The 25,120-nt window shown below is 40.3% G+C and overlaps 1 protein-coding gene across 2 annotated transcripts in view; it reads right to left on the bottom strand.

The window, feature by feature from the left end:
• Nucleotides 1-25,120, bottom strand: part of myo1g (myosin IG) — a 52,551-nt gene that overhangs the window by 9,235 nt on the left and 18,196 nt on the right. Inside the window, exons 15-21 of one of the 2 annotated variants that reach the window (XM_067612416.1) lie at nucleotides 24,574-24,740; nucleotides 23,155-23,362; nucleotides 22,311-22,534; nucleotides 21,403-21,547; nucleotides 18,097-18,201; nucleotides 17,231-17,344; nucleotides 10,570-10,727 (exon numbers count right to left, since the gene is read on the bottom strand). In XM_067612416.1, coding sequence (XP_067468517.1) covers nucleotides 10,570-10,727; nucleotides 17,231-17,344; nucleotides 18,097-18,201; nucleotides 21,403-21,547; nucleotides 22,311-22,534; nucleotides 23,155-23,362; nucleotides 24,574-24,740 — 1,121 coding nt within the window. Of the gene's footprint in view, nucleotides 1-10,569; nucleotides 10,728-17,230; nucleotides 17,345-18,096; nucleotides 18,202-20,219; nucleotides 20,270-21,402; nucleotides 21,548-22,310; nucleotides 22,535-23,154; nucleotides 23,363-24,573; nucleotides 24,741-25,120 lie in introns of those variants that run through there. The other variant, XR_010931652.1, reaches the window with a different exon arrangement.

The following is a 25,120-nucleotide window of genomic DNA, read 5'->3' as shown; positions in this document are numbered from 1 at the left end:
CTATTATAATTACCGTCACCGTCATCAGAAACAGTGGGCTTATCTCAACCAGCTGCACCCTGCGTCTTGAGTCTCCTCAGGGGGCATTCTGGGAGAAAAAAATGAGTCATACTACAACAACAGCGGAGCGAACACATGTAGAGTGTTTGTGCGTATTTCTATAAACGGTGGAAATATTATTTAAGATGCAAAACCAACACGCTGCGGTCTTATACACGCACTTGGCTTGAATCACAAACGTGTGTATCATCGAGTGTGATGTACTGAAATAGCACCGACTTCAATCATTTCCTTGGCGCTGATTAATCCTCAAGACCACCGACATGTTTCCGAGATAAGAGCAAATCAGTTTAGTAGTGGAACATGCAGAAGAAGAGCGGAGCGTCTCATCAAATCGATTATCAATAGGAAAGTCGGTCGAACGCTATCAGGGGTTTTTATGCAGCAGGATCATTTGTTCTGCCTCGGGGCAAGTCATCGGACAGGCAGCTGTTAGTAGTGATGTTATTGAACCGGTTCAAACATCTTCAGCTGTGTGACAAGAAGAAAAAAAACAGCCAAATGTGTGCATTGTTGAGATGAACACAAAATTTACTGTTTTTTTGTTTTTGTTTGTTTTTTTAACTGATGAACTGCTGCGTAGTACTCCGAAACACAGTGAGACTGTTGTGAAGGATGAAGATGCTGCTGAGGAATCCATTTGTTGCAGTCTGAGGTCGATTCGGAGGCAGCACGTGTGCGCCGTTCACATCCACAAAGAGGCCTTTTGATGCCAATGATGCAGTTTTGAGGTCAGTAGTCGAGTCTGAGAGTGCGCCCAGGAGGGTTTGAGATGCTCGAACAGAAAGTCCCTGAGATTTAACAACCGAGCAGGAGACACAGTCGGGGTGTCTTTATAAAAACCCTGCCCCTCCACAGCTGAGGTCTTTGATGTAAATGAGCGAGAATGAGCTCATCGTGAGAATATGATGTAGTATTCGCTGTCTCTGAGTCCTTCATAACATTCTCTCAATGTTTCCCACCGATCTCATCATCCTGTAAGATCCTACTTCACATCACATCTCTTGCACCGTTCTTATCTTTCAGAACTTTTTGGGGAAATTTGTTCCACCGAGGAAATGATTTCTTATTCGAGAGCATTAACATAATGAATGAATAAAATGCACATAGATAATGTACAAACAAATATTACACATACAGTGTAGTCAGAAGTTTTTTCTCATCTGTGAAGGGTTGGTGGATACAGGAGAAAATCCATGTAAGATTATTTATCAGTATCTTTTTTTGGCATGTTTTTTAAGATCATCCTACTTGTTTTCATTATATTTTATGTATAGAATCAGGTTGTGTGTTAACTGACTTTCTATAAATCTCAGTAAGAAGTACTTTGAGTCGTTATATTCTTCCAAAAAGGTTGAATTTGTCTTTAATCTTACTGTTTAAGCTTTCAAAAATACATTTCTCTCAACATTTGGCTTCTGCTAATTGATTGAATCACATATATACACGTCTTAGTTTATAAATACACTTACTTTTGGTGATCTACTGCAGGAATTTCAAATTATTTCACAATTGTAACTAAAATGTACATGAAAATGGACAAATTGAGCCTTGCACTAGTTCAGGTAAGCGTTTTATAGATACATGTTCAATATATCGTCCAATTATATTGTATATATGTCCTCGTTCTATCTTTAAAACTAACATTTGCTGCTCATTTTATCTGAATACACTATAATCAGTGTATATGCTATACCACTGCCTGCTTTCAATAATTTAACTCCCTCCACCTCTCCAGTCTCCTCATTTATTATCATTTCTATGTGAATGGTGTGTTTCTTTAAATACGTTCCTTAAATGTTGTGTATCTCAGGTCCTGATGGGGTTTCGTTAACTCAGAGATTCTGTGTCAGTTTGTTCTGGAGCGTCACATGAGCGGAGCCACGCTGCCAAACTAAATAGTTGTCGCAATAAATTTTAAAAACTCGAGTGTCCTCGCTGAACTTTCACAGAAAGAGTTTGCAGATCCCGCAGGATGAGTGAAATTAGGACCAATATACTTCTTCTACTTCATTAGAAGGTCCACATGGCGGAGAAGGAGGAACGTGTCTATAAAGTGCGGCGCTGAGTTAATTTAGTCAAGACTGACCTGAAGTTTTGACCTGAAAGAAGTGCTGCATTCACAATGAGGGGCAGTTTCCTACAATCCAGAGTTTCTACAATAGAGAGACTAAAAAATTGATCCGTACTGTATTTTTGTGACAATTCATTCATGTTTTTGTGCAGGACAAGATTTGATACATACTGTGACAGTATGACACGCAGGATAACTATAGAAGAGCTGCTGTGTTACTAAACATTGAATGGAGCTGAGTTAATATAAAGTCTTTCAGTTAAACACATTTCTATAATTACTAAATATATAAGTTCTTAAGTGTGTAAGATCTCACTATGTGACAGATTTGGTTCAAATTCAACTTGTTATTTATTTACACATGAAAAATGTGAACCGTGATGTTTTGATACGAGTAATCGGTCTTGCTATGAAAGACGGGACAGAAAAGCTCTGATATTTGATTCTTGCACGCTCATGCCTATACTGTACGCCATGAAAATGTGTGTTGGGATGAAGACTTTCTTTGCACAGAGGTTATATTATTCACACACATACACACATACACTGCTGATAGGAGTCAGTCACACGCTGCAGATGATAACAAGCCTGTCTGATACAAACTGACTGTAATCAACAGCTAGATTCAAGCTGGACTTTGTGGCTAAACGGGGAAAATCACTGAACCACATGACCTGCCGGCTCTCTGGGAACTGTGAAGGAAATAGGTCAGTGTTAATATACACTATTTACGTCCACCTGAGTGAAAAGCTGTTGCCCTAGTTACGCTCAATATGATCACAACTGCACTGCCGCTGACTCTGTGCCGTGTATCGAACCAAAACTAGACACCGGCGCAGAAACTGTGGGGTGAAAAAAAAAAAACATAAAAAAAAGACAAAGTCAGCAGAGGAGGCGAGCTGACCGACGAGAGCTCGCAGCACAAGCCGCCGCTTCTCCTGTTGCTCCATCGGACGAGGCCCCGGACCGACTGAGAGACGAACACATTGAGGACAGCCACTGAGGGAGAGAAAAGAGAGAGAGAGAGAGAGGAGGCAGAGAAACAGAGGAGGCTATTTCAGGCGTATGATGACGCCTTTCACGACCTAAAAAGTGAATTTAGAATAGAGAGAGCGATGATTTTGCCAACGCCTGCACTAACTGACTGCACATGGACTGTTGACGTCCAACGAGGTCAAACGACAAAGTCAACAAGTCTTCTGCCGACAGTAACGGGTCAATGTGTGGCTGCTTCTCTTTGGTCAATTAAAGCCGCATCACAAGATCACTCACAGATGCTCTGAGGTTAATGAAATAAAAAAAAAATAAAAAAAAAATTTATGCAACGCTGGAAGGGGAGGGGTGACCCAGAAGATTGCTATTAATGCAACATCGTCCCAGGTCTTTCCATATTCATAAACGAAAATGCTGATATAGAAGATTGGAGAAGATGCAGGAGAAGGAAAGAGGCTATAATGAAAACAAATAAAAGGCAGAAGAAGGGAGTAGAACTGAAAGAAAAGGTAGAACGTGAAAGAGAAAGTGAGACGTAATAAATTAAAAGACCATAAGAACCTGAGCGTATTGATCACACGCTCTCTTCGGGATATACAAAAACGTCAGACGGCGTTAGATTTAAGTTGTAGTTCGCCTGATAAACTGTTGTAAAAAGCAATAGGAAGTAGGACTGCTGCAAATGGTTTGTTTCACTATTGATTAATTGATCTATTTCTGTGATTAAGTTTAACAGTTTGATCTATAAACTGTCAGAAAATAAGAACAACTGCTGATTGCGGTTTCCTCGAGCCCCAGGTGTCTCAAGAGATTCACAGTAGAAGAGATGAAAATCCTCACACTGGAGAAGTTACAAATTATTAAGCATTTTTATTTGATAAATGATTAATCAAGCATCATAATTGTTGTTGATTAATTTCCTGTTGATTGACTACTCAGTTAATCAGCTAATTGTTTTGGAAATTGCATTTTTTTTATTTTTTTTTTTACATGTTTTCATTTTCAATTAATCTCCTGATTAATACACTTCTGTCTATAGAACTGTAAGCAATTAATTGAGTAATTATTTCAACTCTAATTACATGTCTTTTCTACTTTAGAGCATCATTAGCTTCTATAATGTGACGTATTTCTGTGAAGTGAAAGGAAATATGTGGGTGGGGTATAATTTTGAGAGGGATCTGACATCATCCACACGACTACATCATGATAACTGATATTCAGATTCAGATCCGTCCACTACAGCAGCAACTACGATCCATTAAACAAGTTTATGTTTTGTATCAGCTGGTTGAGACAAATCCCATTAGATTGAATATATTTATGTATACGGCCTTGAAATATTTTAATGCTTTACAGGAAGATAAAAGAGGAATTTTGATCTCTATCATAGAGCTTTCCCTTTTAACTACTGTTTGAACATGGCAAAAAATGATTTACTTCATCTGTAATGAACTACTGACAATGAAGAACTTTGTTTGTTCACTTGTACTTCAGCTCGGTTGCCCTCTCAGTAAACTGAAGAAATCTAGTGAGCTGTTCTGAACACTAAAATAATCTGAATCAACACCATAGATGGAAAAATCCTGAATACAGATAAGATAAGATACAATGTTGTTTTAATTACCAGAATTTGATTGTAATTTACTGTGTGTACATCGGGTGTCGCTGTGCTGGTGTCTAGTACTCAGGTATAAAGGTCACTGTTGTCGTCAGGTGTTTGACCTTGGAAGGTCGAAGGGTTTTTGACTGCTGTGGTGCTAAAAGTTTGTCATGCTGTAAGTTGTGTGTTTTGTTTATCGATGCAAACTGGAAAATTGACTGTTATGCATGGCGGAAACAATAAGAAGATTGTTATTCTGCAAGCGAGGAACAGCCTTGAAGATTCTGTGCTGAACGCAACACACAGCGAATGGTAACATACGGTAACGACAGACAACCGGGTCACTCCTGGGTTAGATATCTCAGTAGCTTACAGCAACAGACTGAGCTCTTATACCTGTATTCATCCCGTCATCCTCTTTTTCCATACAGTCATTTTACTATTTTGGTCTATTCTGTACACATATCTATTACATGTCTGTCCGTCCTGGAAGAGGGATCCTTCCTCTGTCGCTCTTCCCGAGGTTTCTTCCTCTTTTTTCCCCAGTTAAAGTCTTTTATTTTATTTTATTTGAATCAAGGGTCTCAGGACGGTGATGTTGTTTGCTGTACAGACTGTAAAGCCCCCTGAGGCAAATTTATGAAATAAAAATTGACTTGACTTGAGGGCTGTTTGCTGACTTTGTATAACTGCAGCTAACTCGTAGCAACATTAGCTTGTCCCTCCAACGAGGCAGCGGCACCATGAATGAATGAAACGTGAATTCTGCAACATGTTTTACTGCAGGATGAGTCTATATCGGCTGTATTCAAGCAAATTACAAACTTTATTGTTCGATAAAGTGACAGTCCTGACTCAAAATAAATACTCAAAAATACAATTTTAACTATATTTGTAGATCAGGAAACTGCAGAACATTGGATAAGAACTTAACTTACTATTTGTATTGTAAATGTGTTTCAGTGTGTCTTTAAAACTGCACAGACTGCTGCAAATTTGGATTAAGCAACACTGCTAGTACAGAAATGACTACTCTACTGTGAAAAGAGTCTTTGGTAGCGATCAATAAGATAATAAAATCCCCAAATTGCCTTTTAAGTAAAGAATCCTCCTCAATCTTTTAAGGCCGGAGCAGATCATACCCTAAATCCTGCCTTTAGCTCACTCATACTCCCCCAGCTGTCCCAGCAGATGGTCCGACGAGTCCAACCCCCCCAACACGCACTCACACGTACACACAACTTCTCTCTCAGTAAACACTCACATACCCAAAAACACACACAGACATACCAACACACACACACACACACACACACACACACGCCTCATTCATGCTGACAGCTAAGACCCAGGTGACAGGAAGAGAAAGCAGGAGAGAGAGACGGGGAGGAGAGGATGGAGGGGATGTTTGTGGGGGGGGGGGTTAGTGTGTGTGTGTACAGGAAAGAGCGACGGATGAAGAGGAGAGAGAGGAGGAACGCGTTCCGCCGAGGGAACAAGAGACGGATGTGACATGACAGCAAACCAGACAGCTTGTCTTCGCCGTCCTCACCAACAACACGAGAGCGGCTTTGAAGTCAGATTTTTTACCTTGTGCTGTTAACGCTGCCTTCGCTGACCCAGTTTTATACAACTCTTGTGTCGGCACCTCTGCCACCACACACACACACACACACACACACACACACACACACACACTCTCTCAACTGTAAACCCTCACAGATCCTCTCTCTCTCTCTCATGTTTGACTTGGAGAGATGAGAAAAAAACCCCAAAAAAAACCACACAGCAGCAGTCACAATCGCTCCATTGACTGATTCCTCCTCTGACCATTCTCCAAACCTCACAAACTTAAAATGACGTGCGCGTGACTCTCATAGTCTGGGATCTCATTTCCTGACATAAGGAAGCACAACAGAAGAGGAGTGTGTTCGTATGTTGTCATCCCCCCCCCCGCCTCCTCCTCCCTCGCACATGCTCACACACTTACACAGCTCACCCCTGACTTTGTCTCATAAGTCTCCTTTTGGTGAGCCGCCTAGTAGAGGTCACGACCCCCCTCCATTCACCCCAGATGGTGGCACAAAGACAGGCGGAGAGCTGAAACTGATTCCCCCCCGATGGATGGCTGCCTCTCCTCTGCGACGCCCGCCGCACCCCTGCCAGAGCCACGCAGCTGCTGCTGCAGGGACCCCGGTGACAGAGATATACCCCCCTTCCCCCTGCCCCCCCACCCAAAAGTCTAAGACTCGTAAAACCCACAAAAGCCTCACCGGGAATCTGGGATCAGCTAACTGAACATACACGCACAGAGAGACTCATAAAAGCGGGAACACACACCCTGGTGCGGCTGCCGTCTGCCCGGCCTCTGAGCTGCCCGCCAGGGGGGCCCGAACAAAATAAACAACGTAACACAACATTAATATGAGCGAGATGACAGCTGATCTGATGTTTTATCTGCCTATGATACCACAAGTCACATAAACACATGGAACCGGCTGTCGACTATGAGCAAGACCGTTTGTTTTTACAGATTTTCACTGAAATATACGAAAGATTTAATGAGTTTAAACCAATTTTCACTTAATCTACCCTGATATAATCAACAGAAATAGTATAAATACCTTTTATTTAACATAATACAATTCAACAGCAGCCTCCAAAATGACCATAGAGTTGTTTCAAAGTGCCTCAATGACACATTTTCAACAAAAACCTCATAGGATTTACTGCAGGACTGATGTATTAGCCTGCATTAGTTTTATCCAAGTGTAACTATTTAAGTGGAAACTGAGTCTTCTGTATGTTCCCAACAGTTAGGCTTCCTGTTGCAACAAGGAATTGATCACCAAAGTTTCCTCTAAAAACTTTAAAAGTGTAGAAAATACCTGCAGGAATAAAAAGTGATGAAAAAAATGAGGAGAAAAAAGCAAATGAGTGTTTACTAAAATCCATTTTCACAAGAACTTTTGTATATTAATATTGTTTCTGGATTTTAAATCATCTGAATAAACACTGTCGACTTCAGTTCAACAAGGCCCACTTAGTATGTGTTTCCGATGCTTTCAGCCACATCTCATGGCCTTCCTTAAACAGCTGAAGTCGCTCAGTCGTCATGTAATACTGTAGTCGTTATGTGTGCTTACTGTAAGCGTAGGTGTATATTTGTGCATACGCTGTTTATGTAACTAAATATGGTTATGTAATATTATGCATGTGTGCAGGTATTTATAATCACGTGTATATACAGTATGTGTATGCATGCGTAAGCTCATCTCTATCATGCTCAGTGGTTGAAAGTTTCGGAAAGTAAGCGAAGCTCGTGTTCAAGAACGAACCTTCAAGCTCACTGGTTAATTTTTTTTTTTTTAATTAAAAACCAAAAATAAAGAATTCTAACAATGAAGACACCACAGTATTTGTTGTGTTTTGACACAAGTATAATGAATTTCCAGCAGGGATGATGTTTTTTACATCATCCAGTTGTCCTGGTAGGATTCAGAGTAAACTTTAGTGTCCCTGAGGGGGAAATTTGTGTTGGAGGATTAATACTTTAGGAAACCAATCACTGCTGTCTCAGCGGGCAGTACTTACGACAACACACCCACACTTACACACACACACACACACACACACCACAACCAAAACAGTCTGTGAAAACCTGCGTGTTGCGCCATTCAACTCCAGTCTGGCGGAGATGAATGCAGGTGGATGTTGAATCAGATCTATAAACGGCATTGACAAATCAGGGTCCGAGTGATAAATGTGATAAAATGTCAGCGTGACTGATTCATTTCACAGCAGTTGTTCAGAGCAGGGCGCAGACACCGACAACTATGACAGTGATAAATGCCGGGAATATGATTTGCGTAATTGTTATGCTGCATTAATAGACTTGGTTTTAGTCGGGGTCTTTGACCGACAACAATGAGTCTAATTCTTTGCTGTTTATTCATGTGACACCGAGACCTGAAAGGCTGTTTTTATTTTAAAACAATCACCTGATCTCACTAATTGATTTCTCTTCTCTGTTGAAAGTATTATAATGAGTGAAATCAGCTGCTGTAGTGTTTTGTTCTAATGAAAACCTTTCTCCTCTTATAATAAACTAATACAAATCATCAGCACGAGCAAAAAACAACTTCAAACGAATCCATCTTTTATCTCTCTGTATGAAAAATCTTTGCATGTTTCAGTTGTGCTTCTGAATCTTGTTGGCTTGACATTAAAGGACGAATTCACACTTTTTCAACTCTTTCTAAAACAATAGCCGGTTGCCTATATGCACATGTCCATACTGGCCATTAAGAGATCCCTTTCTAATGTGCTCCCAGTGTAAGTAATGGGGGGAAAGTTACAGTCCTTTTTGTATGAAATTTCAGCTTTGTGTTTCTATCCCTTCACTGCAGCTCAGCATGGAAACATTTAAACAAAATAGGCAATTTTGTACTAAAAACACTGTAAATTTGGTAGATATCCACTTGATTTGTGTAACTCAGATTGCTGAAGCCTCATATGACCTTAAGATTAGAAAATATTTTGAATGGGATTAATGGACAGAAAGTCAAAGCAGTTTCAACATACACAGGGGCATGTGACTGTTATTTTAAGACAGACGTATGAACGTAACCTTTAATGAACTACTAAGACAGCATCAGATGGACTAAACAGACGAATCTAATATTTGTCTTCACTTAATGTAAGAACACTTGCTCTCTCAGACAGAGTTTTCCAACCTTTTGGTCTTGAGACCTCTTAAAATGAAACAATGTCCTTCTCCCCTGTTGCATAGGTCTTCTAGCTGTGACCAAAGAGTGATTTCTTATTTAAATAAGTGAGAACAGTTATCCAGGAATATTAAAAAGGTTAGAGGAAAGTCTGAAAAAATGTGGGTGTGGGTCCTGACCCCCAGGTTGGGAACCACTGCTCTAAAAGACGATCCCAAAGACTGGTTAAGATGTCTGAGTCTTTAGATGTAGTAGCACTAACTATAGCAGAAGTATTAGCTGTATTTTTAGCAGTTGTACTGTAGTATTAACGAAATTCTAGAGGGAATGAATTTAATATTAGCCTTAAACCTCATCGACAAGTATTTCTCTATAACAAGCTGTCAGCTTGAAAACTGTTCATACAACTTTGAGCAAACACAAACATCTCATTTCAAGCCCCGAATACATCAAAACACAGCAAACATGTCAAAAGAAAATCCTCCAAAACACCTGCACATGTTCGCTAAACAACACTATTTCACTCATTACACAATGTCTGATAAAAAATTACCAGTTGATATTATAATACAAACGTAATTGTAATGTCTCTATAACTACTACAATGTATAATAATTTATTGTATAGTTTCAATTAATTTCTATATAGATTTATAGATTTATGACAAATCAAAGTGTCACCACTACTTAATGAGATTGGAATTTTATCTTTGAAACAGAGCATGAAGACATTTATTAATTAGGTTATAAAAGTATCCAGATTGATTGAGCTTCACTGAAAAATGACTCAAAATAAATTTTATAGCTGTTATCTCTGAATGCATCTTGTATCAAAATGTTGAGAAAATTTATTGACGGTGTTGTCAAGGTCAAGCTCTTTAAAAACTGAACTTGCAGTTGGAAAAATGCCTGCTAGAGAAAGTCTTGGCGGCGTCTCTAAACCACATCATCACTGACGGGCAGCGCCGACCGTCTTATCTCAGAGGTCCTGAATCAAAATGTCTGATGTCTCTACAATTATTTAATATTTCTTTTCCACATTTAAGGCTGATCTTTTCATGTTTGCCTGGTGAGAAAAACAAGCGTTTGTTTGTGGTACTGCAGCTCACTGACCGTGTGAAATGGTCGACCAACGTTCCCACCAGCTCGCCCACTCGGTCCTGGTTGGGACACAGTTCCCCTCGCTGCAGGCACAGCAGGATGTCATCCTGGGCGGTCGTGTGCAGCGCCAGCATCTGGTCGACTCCAGTGGTCACGCTCAGTCCTGTGAACTGTGGAGAAAAACGTGATCATGACTATGTATGTGATGTGTGCGTGAATTAAATTTGTAGTGATGATTTATATAATTCAGCGTTCAGGAGAGTGTGGAAAGTATTCATGCAGTTAATACTAGCAGACAACATGCAATTTTCTGTATTTTTCTTTGTCTGTCAACAAATCTCATGTGCAGAACCAAATCAATAATAAACTGATTCTATTGATGCTACGATGCACAACAAGCTAGTGAAGCACTATAAACGTAACCGCATTCATGTGCATGTGTACACAGAACTACTCTACAGAGAGTGAAAACACGATTATTAGTCTTGGAGACATTTCTAAACAAACTATCGTGACCATAATCTTTGTGGCAAAGGAACATGTCACCCAGTGCAGCAGTGTGGCAACAATAGAGGTCTACAGTACGGAGGAATAAGATATATCAGGCTTTGGATACACACACAATACTTGTAAATAGGATCAATTCATTGTTGGTTTGGATCTGCACATGAGATTTGTTGACAGTAAGAAAAATATGACATCTAAGACCCATATCATTCATTTATAGCAAAAAAAAAACTGCCATAATTTAGATTTGTCAATGAAAGAAAGACACTCATATTTGTTCAAAAACTGGATAAAACCGACACTTATTTACATAAAATATTGTGGGTTATTTTTTAGATTTTCTGACCTTTTGGTGTTAATTTCTGTTTTGTTTCTGCACAATCAAACATTTAAAACTTTTAAGTTTCTGTTCATTTCTTTGTCTGTTCAGAAATGGCTCAGCTATCATCAAATGTTCCTCTTTTTTTTTTAAATCAAAAACAAACTTTTCTTTCTGTTTCCAATCACTCAAAACATTATTACCTCCTGCGTGCACTATAGGCTGAGTGACACAGATTAGAAGACGGGCAATTCATTTGTATAAAAAAAAAAAAAATGACCGGGATTATCACGTCAATGTATAATACCTGTGAATTTAATACAGTACGGCGGCACAGTATATCCTGGATCAAAAATCATGCCGTGAATGAAGTCAGAGGATTATTTCAGCTCAGAGTATGTAGGGTGAGAGAAATTCTGCCCGCGGTGCACGTGCGGAGGTGCAATGAAGGGAAAGTCATGTGCTGTGACCCAGTTGGAGTAATGTACAGATTTATTACCACTGAAGGAACAAGAGAAGGGTGACTGTACATGTGTGTGTGTGTTTGTGTGTGTGTGTGTGTGTGTGTGTGTATGTGTGTGTGTAAGTGAAGGAAACTGAGAGAAGGACACACAAGAAAGAAATATAGAAAGATACTATATAAAGAAGAGACAGGAGGCAGAGAAAGTGAGGTGCGTCACAGATTTTAGAAAGGGAATGGGAGACGGAGTGGACTAAGCCTCTTACGGCCCCCAGCACACACACACAAACACACACACATGCACACACACACACACACACACACACACACACACACACACACACACAAACACACAGGTTAATCCAGCAGAGTGTGGGATGTCCCGGCATCGTCGGGTCCAGAATCTGGTACAACCTGTCCCTTCAGCGGAGGGAACGCTGCAGAGGTTATTCAGCAGTGTTCAGTTATTGATTGTATTTCCCAAACAATATGAGGAACAGACATATTACTTGATCAATAATATTATATATTCCATAGTATTTCCGTGTGTGTAAGACCTTATGAATACATGGCGTTTAGGTTAAAGGACTTTAACTACCAATTATTCTCATTATCAATTAATCTCTTGATTATGTTTATGAATAATCAATCAGTTGTTTGTCTATGAAATGCAAGAAAATCTACAGTGTACATAAAGAGAAAAGAAGCTTTTCCTTGATAAATTACTTAAAAAAATCAAAACTGTTTTTTCTATCAACCCACTTATTAATTAAATGACTAAATATTTTAGTAATATTAGGTGTTATGTCAGTATTTGCTTATTTGTAAAGATGTTATGTAAAAAGGACTCAGAACTGCATTTTGTTGAGTCACTGAGTTCAGTTGTTTTGCATGACTTTGTTTTGAAGCTCAGCCTCAGTAAACACAAACAAGTCCGATCGATTGAGGAAAACCGTAAAAAAAAAAAAGCATCATGATAACGCACTGCGCTGTTTTGTCACGTTGTCCCATCGGTTTCTGTCCTCGTCCTGTGACCTTTGTGACCTCTGCGCTGATGGTCAGAGTCGATGAGTCTGATATCAAAGAGTCTGGTGATACGATGTGAGGACAGCGCTGCACTGCCTCTTTGGCGCTCTGTTCTCTGTTTCTGACCTGGATGACTCATACCCCTCAGTCTGAGCAGCAGAGCTTAATGGCATCAGCTATCTTTAGCCGCCCCGCTGCTGCATAATGATGGTTTTTAACCCTCTGGCATCTTTTGAGCTTTTTCTCGCTCTCTCTCTCTCACTTTCTTTGTCTCGCTTTCTAAAAACCACTGGTGGACATCCAGCTGTGCTGACTCATTATGAACAATGTAGGTGTTGTTGGTCGTTACACAAACCTTCGCTGAAATTACACACTGGAGAGTTTTACTGTGCCAGTGCAACATCTGATTACAGACCCTGTTTATCTACAGCTTTCCTTAGAATCTGTCTCCATCTTGTTGTTTCTTTTTGCTGCCTCACACAAAACTTCACAGTATAAACAAAGTATATGTTTGTTTTTTTAAAAAAGGGCAAGAAGAAAGACAGAAATGTAATTACATTAATATATGAATATGACAGAAATGCCAATAAATGGCATGGAAATGTCATTAAATAAAATTTTAATCCATACATTTCCCACAAACACTGTACAACTATCACCTTTCCATCTGTTTGATATAAAAGCTCCACTACTATACTCCATGTTGCACAGTACCAATAGTCCATAACAATAAAACAAAAATCCTCCCATCATAACAAAATGCATCTCTCTGTGTTTAAACCTGCAGTGCAGAACTTTTACATATAAATGAACATCAGTTACATTCAAGCTCTTCAAGCCAAATGAGTTTAAACAATGCTGATTAAGCCGATAACCGCCAGATAAATCTCTCTGTATTTCACAGCATACAGAGTTTTTAAATCTCATGTCGGGCTCGACATTTCTGTTTTGGCTGTTTAAATGTGCACCCAGAGACTTCCACCAGCCGAGTCGGCTAACTTCCTGTTAGCTCTCTGCTAACTTGAATGGGGATAAGATAATTTAATCATGCGGCTCTTCTGGACTTTCCAAATGTTATCAGACCGAATGGATCAAATTCTGATAGTGAAACAAGTCATTTCGCAGGAGCCGTGTGACGCTCAAAACAATTTATCCACCGTTATACAGCAACAGAGTAGGCTTCGGTGGAGCCTATGATATAAGCACATGTTGACAGTGTTTTTGTAATTACACTCACTGCCAGAAGGGGGAGACAAAAGTCTCATAAAGTGTATCTCCATAGAAAACTGTACTGTATGTTTTTATTCTATATATGTCAAATAAATTATATTTGACAAATCAATAAACTGACATCCTGCTTCAATGAATAATGTGTCAAATGTCAAAAATATGTAATTGACCATTCGTTAAACCCCCTTTAATCATAGCTAAGCAAACGTAACTGGGTAGGACAGGCCTGTCAAGCCTGCATGGGGCTGTAGTAAGATCGGTAAGGTGGTGTATGAATCCCAATGTTTAAAAAGTGATTAAGAGTTATTGCGACCGCTATCATTGTAAACTGCATGTCTGTGAACAAAGAGGTTATTACTAATGGGGCAGACAGACGATTTTAAAATTCCCCCTACTGTTGGTCCAGTGGCGGTTAAACTCTAAAATCAAGTTCCTGGTGTCTATTGGTTCCTCCCCAACACCCTGTTTCATTCAGAAACACATCAAACCATCGAACAAAACCATGGTCACAAAGCTGTTTCAATACAGTGACCAGATTTCCAGTTTCAAGCTGGGTGTCTCGAGTCCCGACAAATATCTGTAAAATAATAATTATAATATACTTGTTTTCAGCGCTTACATAGATGTTTATCATGTTCTGTCCCACGCATTATTACCTAACCCAATAAAAGAACATAAACAATGCACCACGTGTCTGAATTCATCAATTCTGTATGTGTGTCAATCAATCAATGTGTCGTTGTCAAGGCTGTTAAAAGCCTACGACACTTGTGGCTCTTTCTGACAAAATCTGTCAGTTATGCCAACAGTTAGCTGTCATGCTGAAGAGAGAGTTGGTCTTTTCTTAAGAGCTCCAGGAGGCTTACTCTCTCCTTCGTAAAGTACTTGGCAACGAAAATGTTGTATTCAGTACATTTTCGGTCGCGCACAGTGGAAATGCTGATATATTAATACAGCCAATCAGAAGCGGTGGTTTCCCTGAGAGCTGAAACTCAAAGTAACCCTCCTGTGGTCCTTGGGTCAAATTTGACCCGTTTTCAAATGTTTTTATATCAGCAATACGGATTTCTTTTTTGCCTGAAAATCACATGGATGGTTCCATACCACACACTTTGCAAGTAAAAGTAATGATCAATACTTTCATTGAATTTTGGGTATTTTATTAAAATTTATAGCATCTGTGGACTTTTGTCCTCCCTAGTCAAAATTGACCCGGGAGGACAAAAGTTGCATGGTCGATGAGAAGACAACAGGAGGGTTAAGAAGAAAAACTGCAAAGCATAAAGTACCCAGCAATCTTCTAAAAAGTAACTTTCTTTAAAGGCTCTTTCTTGTTTTTTGCTGTCAGGTGCAATGGTGATGTTTTTATTTATTTATTTTATTTTTTAATCTTTGCAAACTCACGACCAGCTCGTGGCATAGCGTTGTGAAGATGTAAGTTAAAGTTATTTTTATGTTACAGCCTACAAAAGGTATTTATAGGCCATAAAGAGATTTGTACCTTGTTTGGTTTTTAAAAAAAAATAGCAGGCAGAGAATGTGTCAAAGTCGGCCATTTAGCCGGCAGTCTGCGCTTGTGCACAATGATAAAACATAATCTTTCGTCCGCTGAGGCGCCGTCCATGGTAGGTGTGCAAAGCGCTGAAATAACTGTCCCCCATCCTGATGAAAACGCCTGTGGTGCATAAGCGCATGAATGTGCGGTACACTTGAGGTTCCCGGTTTGGGGGTTTGAAAATATGGTCACCCTATATTTCAAGGGACCTTGAAACATCAGATTAAATAAAGCCTTCATCTACGGTCTCTCTCTCGCTCGCTCTTCCCTTTTAGGCTCTCGTCCTTCAGAGCCGGCAGCCCTGTGAGATCACTGATCCAATTTCCCAGATCAGGCCATGAAATGAGCCAGGTTCGCCCCAGACGGCAGAACACTTAAAGCAAAGCCAGGCCGCCGCTGTCGTCGCACAACCAAGGTCTCACCTACCAACCTCAACACCTAACACACACACACACTAACAAAAACACACACACACACACACACACTGACTCGACCATCTCCACTCTCATATAGAGGTCACGAGCTCTCTCAGTCAAAAGGAGACACGGTGTTCTCACACCCTGAGTCCTCTTATTTCTCTTGTACTTATTGATTGATGGCAATGACCCAAATCAAACATGATGGAAGATGTGCGTGTGTGTATGTGTGTGTGACGTATACAACTGAGAGGACAGCGTACGATATAAAGTACATCTGGGATAAAGTAAAGTACGAGTGGTCTGACCTACATTTCCTGGTCGCTGTTAGGAAGTGGAGCCGCTACTTGGTGCTGTACAGCAGGTGTCAGTGACCTTATTTAGCTTCTAGTTTAAGGCTAGAATAAGGTTTTGGTTAAAGGGGAATTCCACCAATTTCACACATCAAATTCAGTTTATTTGTCATGAGGAGTACTACACAATTCAATAATGTCTTTTGTGGCTTTGGAGGAGTCTGAGAAAGATTTGGCTTGGACTGATGGCATTGAGTTTGAAAGAAGCAGGCGTTTACCATGCAGGCAGGGTCTCACTGCATTATGGGTAGTGTAGGATATAGTGTTTTTGGGGCTTGACCCACATTAGGGACAAAAAGTCGGGATATCTTGGCCTCTGCTGCGTTAATTTTGACTCTTCCTTTGTTTAATCTGCTTCTTGCAAATTCCCCAATTTACAAGAGGTGCAAAACAACATTTCTGGAGTTTCCCTTTAATTTTAAAGTGATGAGAAAGTGTAGGACGATATCCCCATAACAACCTGAAATTAGAACAGCAAACAGCAGGGATGTCACCTAACATTCACAGGCTTTATAAGTGTTTCGAATAGTTCAGGATGACAGTGGAGCTCTACGGCACCGAGGTGTAACGTTTATCAGCTTCCTGAACTTTTTTAGTCAGATAAATTCATTCTTGGTTTTAGTCTTTGGTCTTTTTTTTTCTTCTTCCTTTTAGATGAAAGCACATAGCTCTGAGGGTTAAGGTTAGAGAAAGATTGTGTTCACTGAAGAATCCCTACAAGGACGGCAAGACAGACTTGTGTGTGTCTATGTGTCGTCATGTGTGCGAGCGTGCGTTCACACTGTGCTCTCCCATGCGGGTACTTACAGCGTCTAAGGGAAGCCTCTTCAAAACCTTGTACTGCTTCTTCGGCTCTAATTTGTAGACGTACTTGTCTGTGACGAGCAGGCCACGGTCTGTGCTTTTGTTGAATCTATTCACCTGAGAGAGAGAGAGAGAGAGAAAAGAGAGAGAAAAGGATGAAGCTCCACATTTGTTTAGTTTGTTCATTTTCTTTGTTCTGTTCGGGGGTCTTTGTTGCCGCTCACAGGATCTTCTGGGTTGTCACCATCTTGCTGTTCAAAGACAGGTTTTCCCTACGAAGCAACACACACGAAACTAAACAAAACAAACGCTCTGGTGGGTCTGTCAGTGTTGGAGGTTGTTTTAATTCATGATATCAAAGCACGTATATCTTTAAATATATGTATAAATGTATATAACAAAGCTAAAGCCAGAATCAACAATCCCTGATAAGGATGTAAGGATATCCCTGATTATCATCCACCGGGAGTTGATAAGAGCGAGTTCAGCATGAGGTAAAATAGTAACCTCAGCTGACTCCACTCAGTTGATTCACAACAGACAGACTTAAAAAAAAAAAAAGGGGGGAAATGTTTAAACTCGAGAATAAATTAATAGTTCAGCTACTTTCATGATTAATCCTCTGACGAATTCTTATCTCCTGTCTTCGTATTCCTTTCTTGAGAGGGTTGTAGTCACTGTCAGAACATGAAATCTTACAAGACGAGCCGATACGAAAGTGCGAGGGGGTGGAATCAGGGGGGAAGAGAGAGCAACTGAGAAAAACATCCCAAAGCTAAAAGGAAACAACAAAAGAAAGAATCTCCTTGTGGCAACAAAACAAGACATTTCCATTTCACTGTGTTCTTTTTTTCCCCCACATACTGTACCTTCCTGCAGAAGCCGGAGAAGAGGACCTGACTGTACTCGTCTTTGTTCCTCAGCTCCTTGGTAACACGGGTGAAGCCCGAGCTGGTCTGAGGGCAGTCTCGCACCTGCGGATATCAAAGGCTTGTATTATTACAAGAAGCCAGCTGAAGCCCACCAGCCACAGTACAAATGGTATAGGAATGCATCTGGTCGTTAGTCACAAACTCTGTATGACCTCTCTCAGCCTCCTTTCAAGCCTTTTTTTTTTTTTGTTGCTTTAATTCCATAAGCAGCAGATCAGAGCTCGAGACCTCGGGCTGCTGTTACCAGACACGGCGTTTGACGTGAAGTTTAGAGAGGGAGCAGAGAGGCTGATACCGAAACCGCCTGACGAGAAATACAGCTGAGAAGGAAATCTAAAACCCTGTTATAGCCTCCCTCCTACAGAGCTGCCATCATGATGTGTTTCACTTTCATGTGTCTGTTTCTTTTTAGAATTATATTCATCTACAAATATTTTTGCATTAGCTGAATATGTTTTGGGTAAAACAGAAAGATTAATTTTCTACTGAATATCAACTATATGGCCAAAAGTATGCGGAAAGTATGCTTAGTTCTAGTTGAGGTGAAGCTTATTGCTACACCATATGATGACATTTTAGACAACAGTATTCTTCCAGCTTTGGTGCAACAGTTTGGGGGAAGACCTTCTCCTGTTTCAACATAGCAATGAGTTTGTGCACAAAGCCAGCTTCATAAAGAAATGGTTTTCTCCTGTTTGTTTGGTATGGAAGAACTTTGGCCTGCACAGATCCCTGAGCTCAACAACAACCAAGACCTTCAGGATGAACTGAAATGAGCCAGACCTTATCACCACCAAACATCAGATCTAAAATCTGGAGGAAAGTCCCAGAGTAGTAGAGGCTGTTATAGCAGCAGATGAGATGTTTAACAATCCCATATACTGTAGGTGTAATGTGTGTGTGTCTATATACTTTTATATATAGAATATGTGGTGTATATGCAAAGGGTCATGATGTATACTCATATGAACGTATCTGCAAAATATTCACTGTCAACATTTTTAATAAGTATTTGCTACAATATTTGCTACACCATGATTAAGCTCAGAAAGAAAAAATGTGGTCACTGCAAATGCAGTATGGCTAAGGTTCAACAACTACGAGCCCTGTTATGACATTAGACAATGATCATGGTCTCGGTTTAGTTTTGAAAGAGTCAACGTTGATTGAGGCATGATACTGGATAGAAAAACCTCAACAGTGTCCGTCTCAATATTCTACCTGCAACTTTCCTGTAATAGAAGCTCACAGTATTTAAGAACTAAATGTTCCCAATGGATATAAATGACTAAAGCAAATTAGACGCATGTGATGCAATTAATGGGAGGCACAGTTGCTTCGATAAACTGGAACGTTTTGTTCATCCTGCCCAAACTGGGGAGACGGACTTATTTATACACAGATGCCCAAATATCAATTTGAAAACTGTAGTTTTTTTGTTTGATGTCATCTTTTCTGATGAGTTCACACACAGAGACGTCCCTGCTCTGATTCTAAAGATCAGCTTCTCACCGTCGCTGTACTCAGAGGCTCGATGTAAAACAAGTTCAGCCACACAAGTTACAAGTCAGGCATGCCGCATTACATGCACTTATCTATAGGTCTTTGTGGAATTAACTACAATCACGTGAAGTTGTTGCCCCGAAGGAGGCCAGCAGCTCACGGGCCGTCTGACGAACTAACGAGGGCAATGACTCAGGACTCTGCGGCGGTCATGCTCACACTCCGTGAAGGCGTCTTTCAAGCCTCCGGGCCACCAAACAACCTCAGATTAGCTGGTAAATGAGCTGAGTGTGGGATTCATTAGAGAAGGGTTGTGTTCAGAGGCACCGTCCTCCTTTAGTCATGCTGTTTACCGTGAGGCTCGTCACATGCACCCTATACATTCACGACAACAGTCAATTTCTGTGATTCTATACACTGCAAGTCATTCAGGTCTTGTTTTGCATGCTAAAATCAAGCATAACAACATTCTGCCTTTGGGGTGAAATTCAATGTATTTTTACCAGTTAGTTTCATGAAAGGAATAAGCATCCTGTTGTGTGGAGTGTCACACTGACCAGTTTACAGTAAATGAGGTCCTCTTGTGGTGAGGGCAGCTCTGAAAATGCTTCCGATAAAAGAAAGTGAGGAGAAAAAGGAGGAGAAAACACAAAATTTCTGTTGGTTTTGCACCATTTCAGTTCATTAAAGTAAATATTATTAAAAATAAAAAGGTTAAACTGAAAAGTGTTTGTGCTGCACAGAGGATTTATATTATTGTATCTTCTTGTATATCAGCTTTTATCAGTTTTTTAGGAGTCTAATTGAGTCAAGACAACATTTTGCTGTAGCTTTGAAGCATAACAATTAGAAATTAAATCCTGAATGTCCTTTAAAATGTAAAAAAAAAAGCTGCCTTTACCACATTAACTCTCTCATGACCTTCTTCAGTAAATGCTACTTGCTCAAGTGTCCTCACATGACCATACAGAACTTAGGTCATGTGATAACAAGTGGTGACATCATTAACCTTGTCCTCCATCCTCAGTCACATGAAGACACATCATGAGTGGGCCATGGGGTACGATCAGAAGCCCCAGATTTGTTTTACACATTTGTTTGTTTGTTTACATTTTTTGTTGTTGTTTCTAAGTTGAGATGAAATTAAAAATGCCTTATTAATGCTTTTAGATCACATGTACCAATTTAGCAATATATGCTCTCCCAAAAAATCAATTTCTTTGTATTCTTATATCAAAATCCTATCATGTTTTCTTCCTGCTTACGTAGGCTCGAACCGACCAATTTCAACCAACAATATCGTGACATCCACCCATCAATCGGTTTTCAACTTTTAGCGGCACAGAGCTGAGATTCATTACGACACGACCACACGTTACATCTCACCTGTCTGTCCTGTTTCACTCAGAAATACGTCACAATACGGAAGTTATATATCGTTTCATCTGGACTTAAACTTGATTTTAAAAGTCTAAATGAACTTCAGCTAGATGACCTGTATACATAACCTCTTATATTAACAACATCTGTATTGTTCCTGTTAAATAAACTAACAAATAAATAAACCAAAAAGGCCTCAAGTGAACCTTGAGTTTTGAATATTTCACCAACTAGAATTTGTTTAAAGAACATATCAAGAGTAACCAAGTACTTCAATGACTATTTTTTACATGTGTGATAGATTAACGTGCAGATACATGTTGTTGGAATTGCTGGACTTTGCATTTTGTTCATTCTTACATTAGCCAGGTAGTCCCTCTCCCAGGCTCTCCTGCTGCCCCAGTCTTTCCTCTCTCCGTTCAGAGCGGTGAGAGCCGCCACTTTGGCCCGAACCTCCAGCATGTCAGACGGAGGGATGTTCTTTATGAGCTGCCTCGCCCACCACCTGACAACATTGGACGAGAACAAGACGGCGTGTCATGTGGGAAGAGTAACAGATCAAAGGTGCAACAGACGAGTACAGTAGGAGGAAGGCTGAGAGGCATACAAATAGACTTTATCTGTAGTGTCAAAACATATAATACAAAACTAAACCGAAGACTTTTTGAGATTATTAAACTGCAAAAATGAGTAAAAAAAAGATTTCACTTGTTTTCAATGCAACTTAATGCATTTTAGTGTCATGATCTCCTCCAGATGTAAGCCTGGAGGGGATCATGCGTTTGGTTGTGTGTGTGTGTCTGTCTGCAGCTACACTCACATACTACTGGACCCATCAGACTAATATTTTTTGTGCACATTTATGACTCAAGGATCTCTGGTTGTGGTGATATTTGGTAAAATCCTTATGAGACTATCGTTAAGCTTAGACTTTTGTCTTTCAGCAGTTCACGCCATTTTACGATATGCGTTACGACATAGCAAAAGGCATAGAAAAGTTTGGTCTCATCTTGAGCCGGAGCATTTGCAGGTTAATTCCATACCTGATAACATAAACAGGGTTTTGTTATCTTTGTCGCCATCTTGACTGTACACACCTGGCGGAGAACTCTTCTAGTTTTGTTTCTTTATTCTACCCTAAATCTTCTTTTCTGTACATGTGAATTTATTTCACTTTGCTGAAAGAGTGTAAGAAGACTGAAAATGTCTCTAAATGGTTTGAAATGGTTATTTTTATGGTGTATGAGTTTCATTTTATGGGATCTCACCTGCGATGCAGCGAGGATGTAATGTTGTGAAACTGGGACAGAGCGGCAGGTGGGGTCGGCCACTCCACGCTCTTTCCGTAGTCGGCCATATTTCGCACATTAGCAAACCTCCGCTCCACCTCCCAGAAGTGGGCCTTGACCTTGTAGCGCTTATAGCAGCCCATTATGGTGTAGATGGCCCTCATCCTCTGGCACCTCATACGAGCTAGAGCCCCACGCCACACCTGTGTGTTTTAGAAAAAGAGAGAGACATATTAGAGACAGATAGCAAGAGAGGAGAAAGGTGTCGCTGCACACAAGACGAGGAGAAAGTCCCGCTGAGCTGAAGACAAACTTGTGCTCCAGTTAAAGAGCCAGACTTCTCTACAGAGTCATCAAAGTAGGTCAGGGGAGAAAGAAAAGAGAAGGGTATTTCATTGAGCAAGTGAAGTAATTGACTTTAATGTAACTGTGTTCTGGATCTCATTAATTATCCCAATTATTGTTATAGGAAATTAGGATTCAAGCTGGCAGATGAATTTCAGTCAAACATAACCAGGAGCCACATATTCATGAGGCTGCAATCTTCACTTTGAAAACCCAGAAGCCGACGTTTGAGACTGGCGAAGATAACGTTGTGGGTGATTAACTGTAATCACATGATCCGAGCTGCCTGTGACATTAAATTAGATCCCTGTGTCAATTAATCAGATTGTCAGATCAATACATCCTCATTAAAATACAAGCATAGCTTCAGAAACAGCCGTAGAGCTCATGCTGAGGCTGTGGATGAATACTAAAAGGGATTATGATGATGCCATTGATGTCAAATTAACACAGTGATGCTGATGCTAATATGGCTGACCTTCTGCAGGAAAAGCACCAGGATGGGGATGAGGGCGGCTCTCTCCTGTTCCAGAGAGAAGAGAGACCGTGGCGTTCGCACAAACAGCTTGGTGTGACCGTACGCCACGTCGTCCTGGAAACCGTGCTGGGTGACGATGGCCTCCACGGCCTCCCTGTCCGAGGCCATCAGGTGGTTCGGCCAGGTGTACTCGCACGTCATTTTATACCTGCAGGACAACAAGGAAGTAGCTAATATTACAATTTTAAGCCTTTTAATTAAAGAGAAACAGCATTTTTAGTTAGCGTTTTTTGTTTTTGTTATGGAGCACTCGAAAATAAATCGATTTTATATGTCAAAGTCAATTTACTAGTCAAGAGGAAATAATGCTCAGGCTGGGAAAACAGGATCTGCAGTAGCTCTGTTAAGTCTGAGAACATTACTTAAGTGATATCATCCAGGTAGCTTTGCTTCAGTTTGGAGACAACACATTTTTTGACTGAGAACTTGTGTTACAAACTGTCACATGGAGATTATGTTGGCATTTAACAGGCAGGGAGGGGTAGATCAAAAGTTGCATTATGGGAAATGTAGGATCCAGTGTTTTGGGAGCTTGATCCATGTCAGGGACTAAAAAATGGGATATCTCAGCTTCTGTTGCATCAGTTTCGTCCTTCGAATTTGTCAAAATCACTAAAGTATTAAAGTTAAGAGTTTTCTTCAGTTGTCCATAAAGATAGCTTCAGTCTCAAAAAGCAATAAGAGAAAAACATTCTGGTTTTACTTTATTTTCTGTAACACAGTTTCTGTCCCATCTGATTTTTAAAGTCTAATGGAGGATTCATTCACATAATTTAATTAAGGGTACATATACATATTTAATATTCTATTCCTTATTTTAGATGGGAACTATATAACACTGTTCACCTTGCTTGTAGAAATAGTAACTGTTGGTGGAGTGATCTGCCGTAAGACAGTAATGTGCATGTGTCTTGTCATTGTTCTGTTATCCTACTGTTGTTGTGAACATTAAAGTAGTTCCCTGTACATTTACTTTACCCACGACTCAGCACTAAGAGAGACCAGCGTTGCACTTGTGGCAGCAGGTTTCTGGACTTCTCATCTTTGCAGTGTTTGACTTTTTTGTGACTTTCTTTCTCTCCTCTGCACAAGCCAAAGCTTAGCTAATAACTCAGTCTGTGTACTGTGGATAACACATGTAACACTGTGGTAGTAATTCAAAGTAACATTTGATCAGAGTAGCAACCACTGCTGGAACAGAATAGTTTGGTACATTTTACACCCCTGGTGTTACACTGAGCTGCTGATGTAGTGAAAACAGAAAGAACTTTGTCTCAACTTCCTCACAGGGAAATTTACCAAAGGAAGAGCTGAAACACCGAAGAAGTCTTGCTTAACAGAGTGAACATATCCTCTTACCGCTGCAGGAAGCGAGCGTAGGGCTGCCTGTAAGCGAAGCCGGCCCTGCGCACCATGACGTTCTCCAGCAGGCCGAGGTACGCCACCTGATGCTGGCAGCGCGCATCGTCGAACAACACCGACGACTTCATCTCGTTGGGCTTTATGCATCGCACGTAGTACGGCTCCTGGAAGACAAGACAAAGTTTGCTGATTTTATTTCAGAGTTGTTGGGCTGCAGGAGTCAGCGGCGGTCAGATCATATTTCAACCAGAGGCCACTGAATCTCTGTCACCTTCTCACATGACATGTTTTTATTTACTGTCAAATATTTTACCAGACTTCCCAGCAGGGATCAATGAAGTGTCATATCATCACATTACTGTACAAAAATATTGCACTTACGGTACAGAGCCGAAAGAAAACGAAAGTAAGGCAGCAATGATACATTTCCAGTAAAAGCACTGACGCTGTATTATGTATTTGCAACACTCAGGATGATTCAGTGTTTGTATGATTGAGGCAATATTTTTCATAACACTCTTGTTTTATCACCTGCACAAACTTG

This window comes from Thunnus thynnus, chromosome 15 (genome assembly GCF_963924715.1).
Source record: "Thunnus thynnus chromosome 15, fThuThy2.1, whole genome shotgun sequence".
NCBI lineage: Eukaryota > Metazoa > Chordata > Actinopteri > Scombriformes > Scombridae > Thunnus > Thunnus thynnus.
This window is presented reverse-complemented; position numbering and strand designations above follow the sequence as displayed.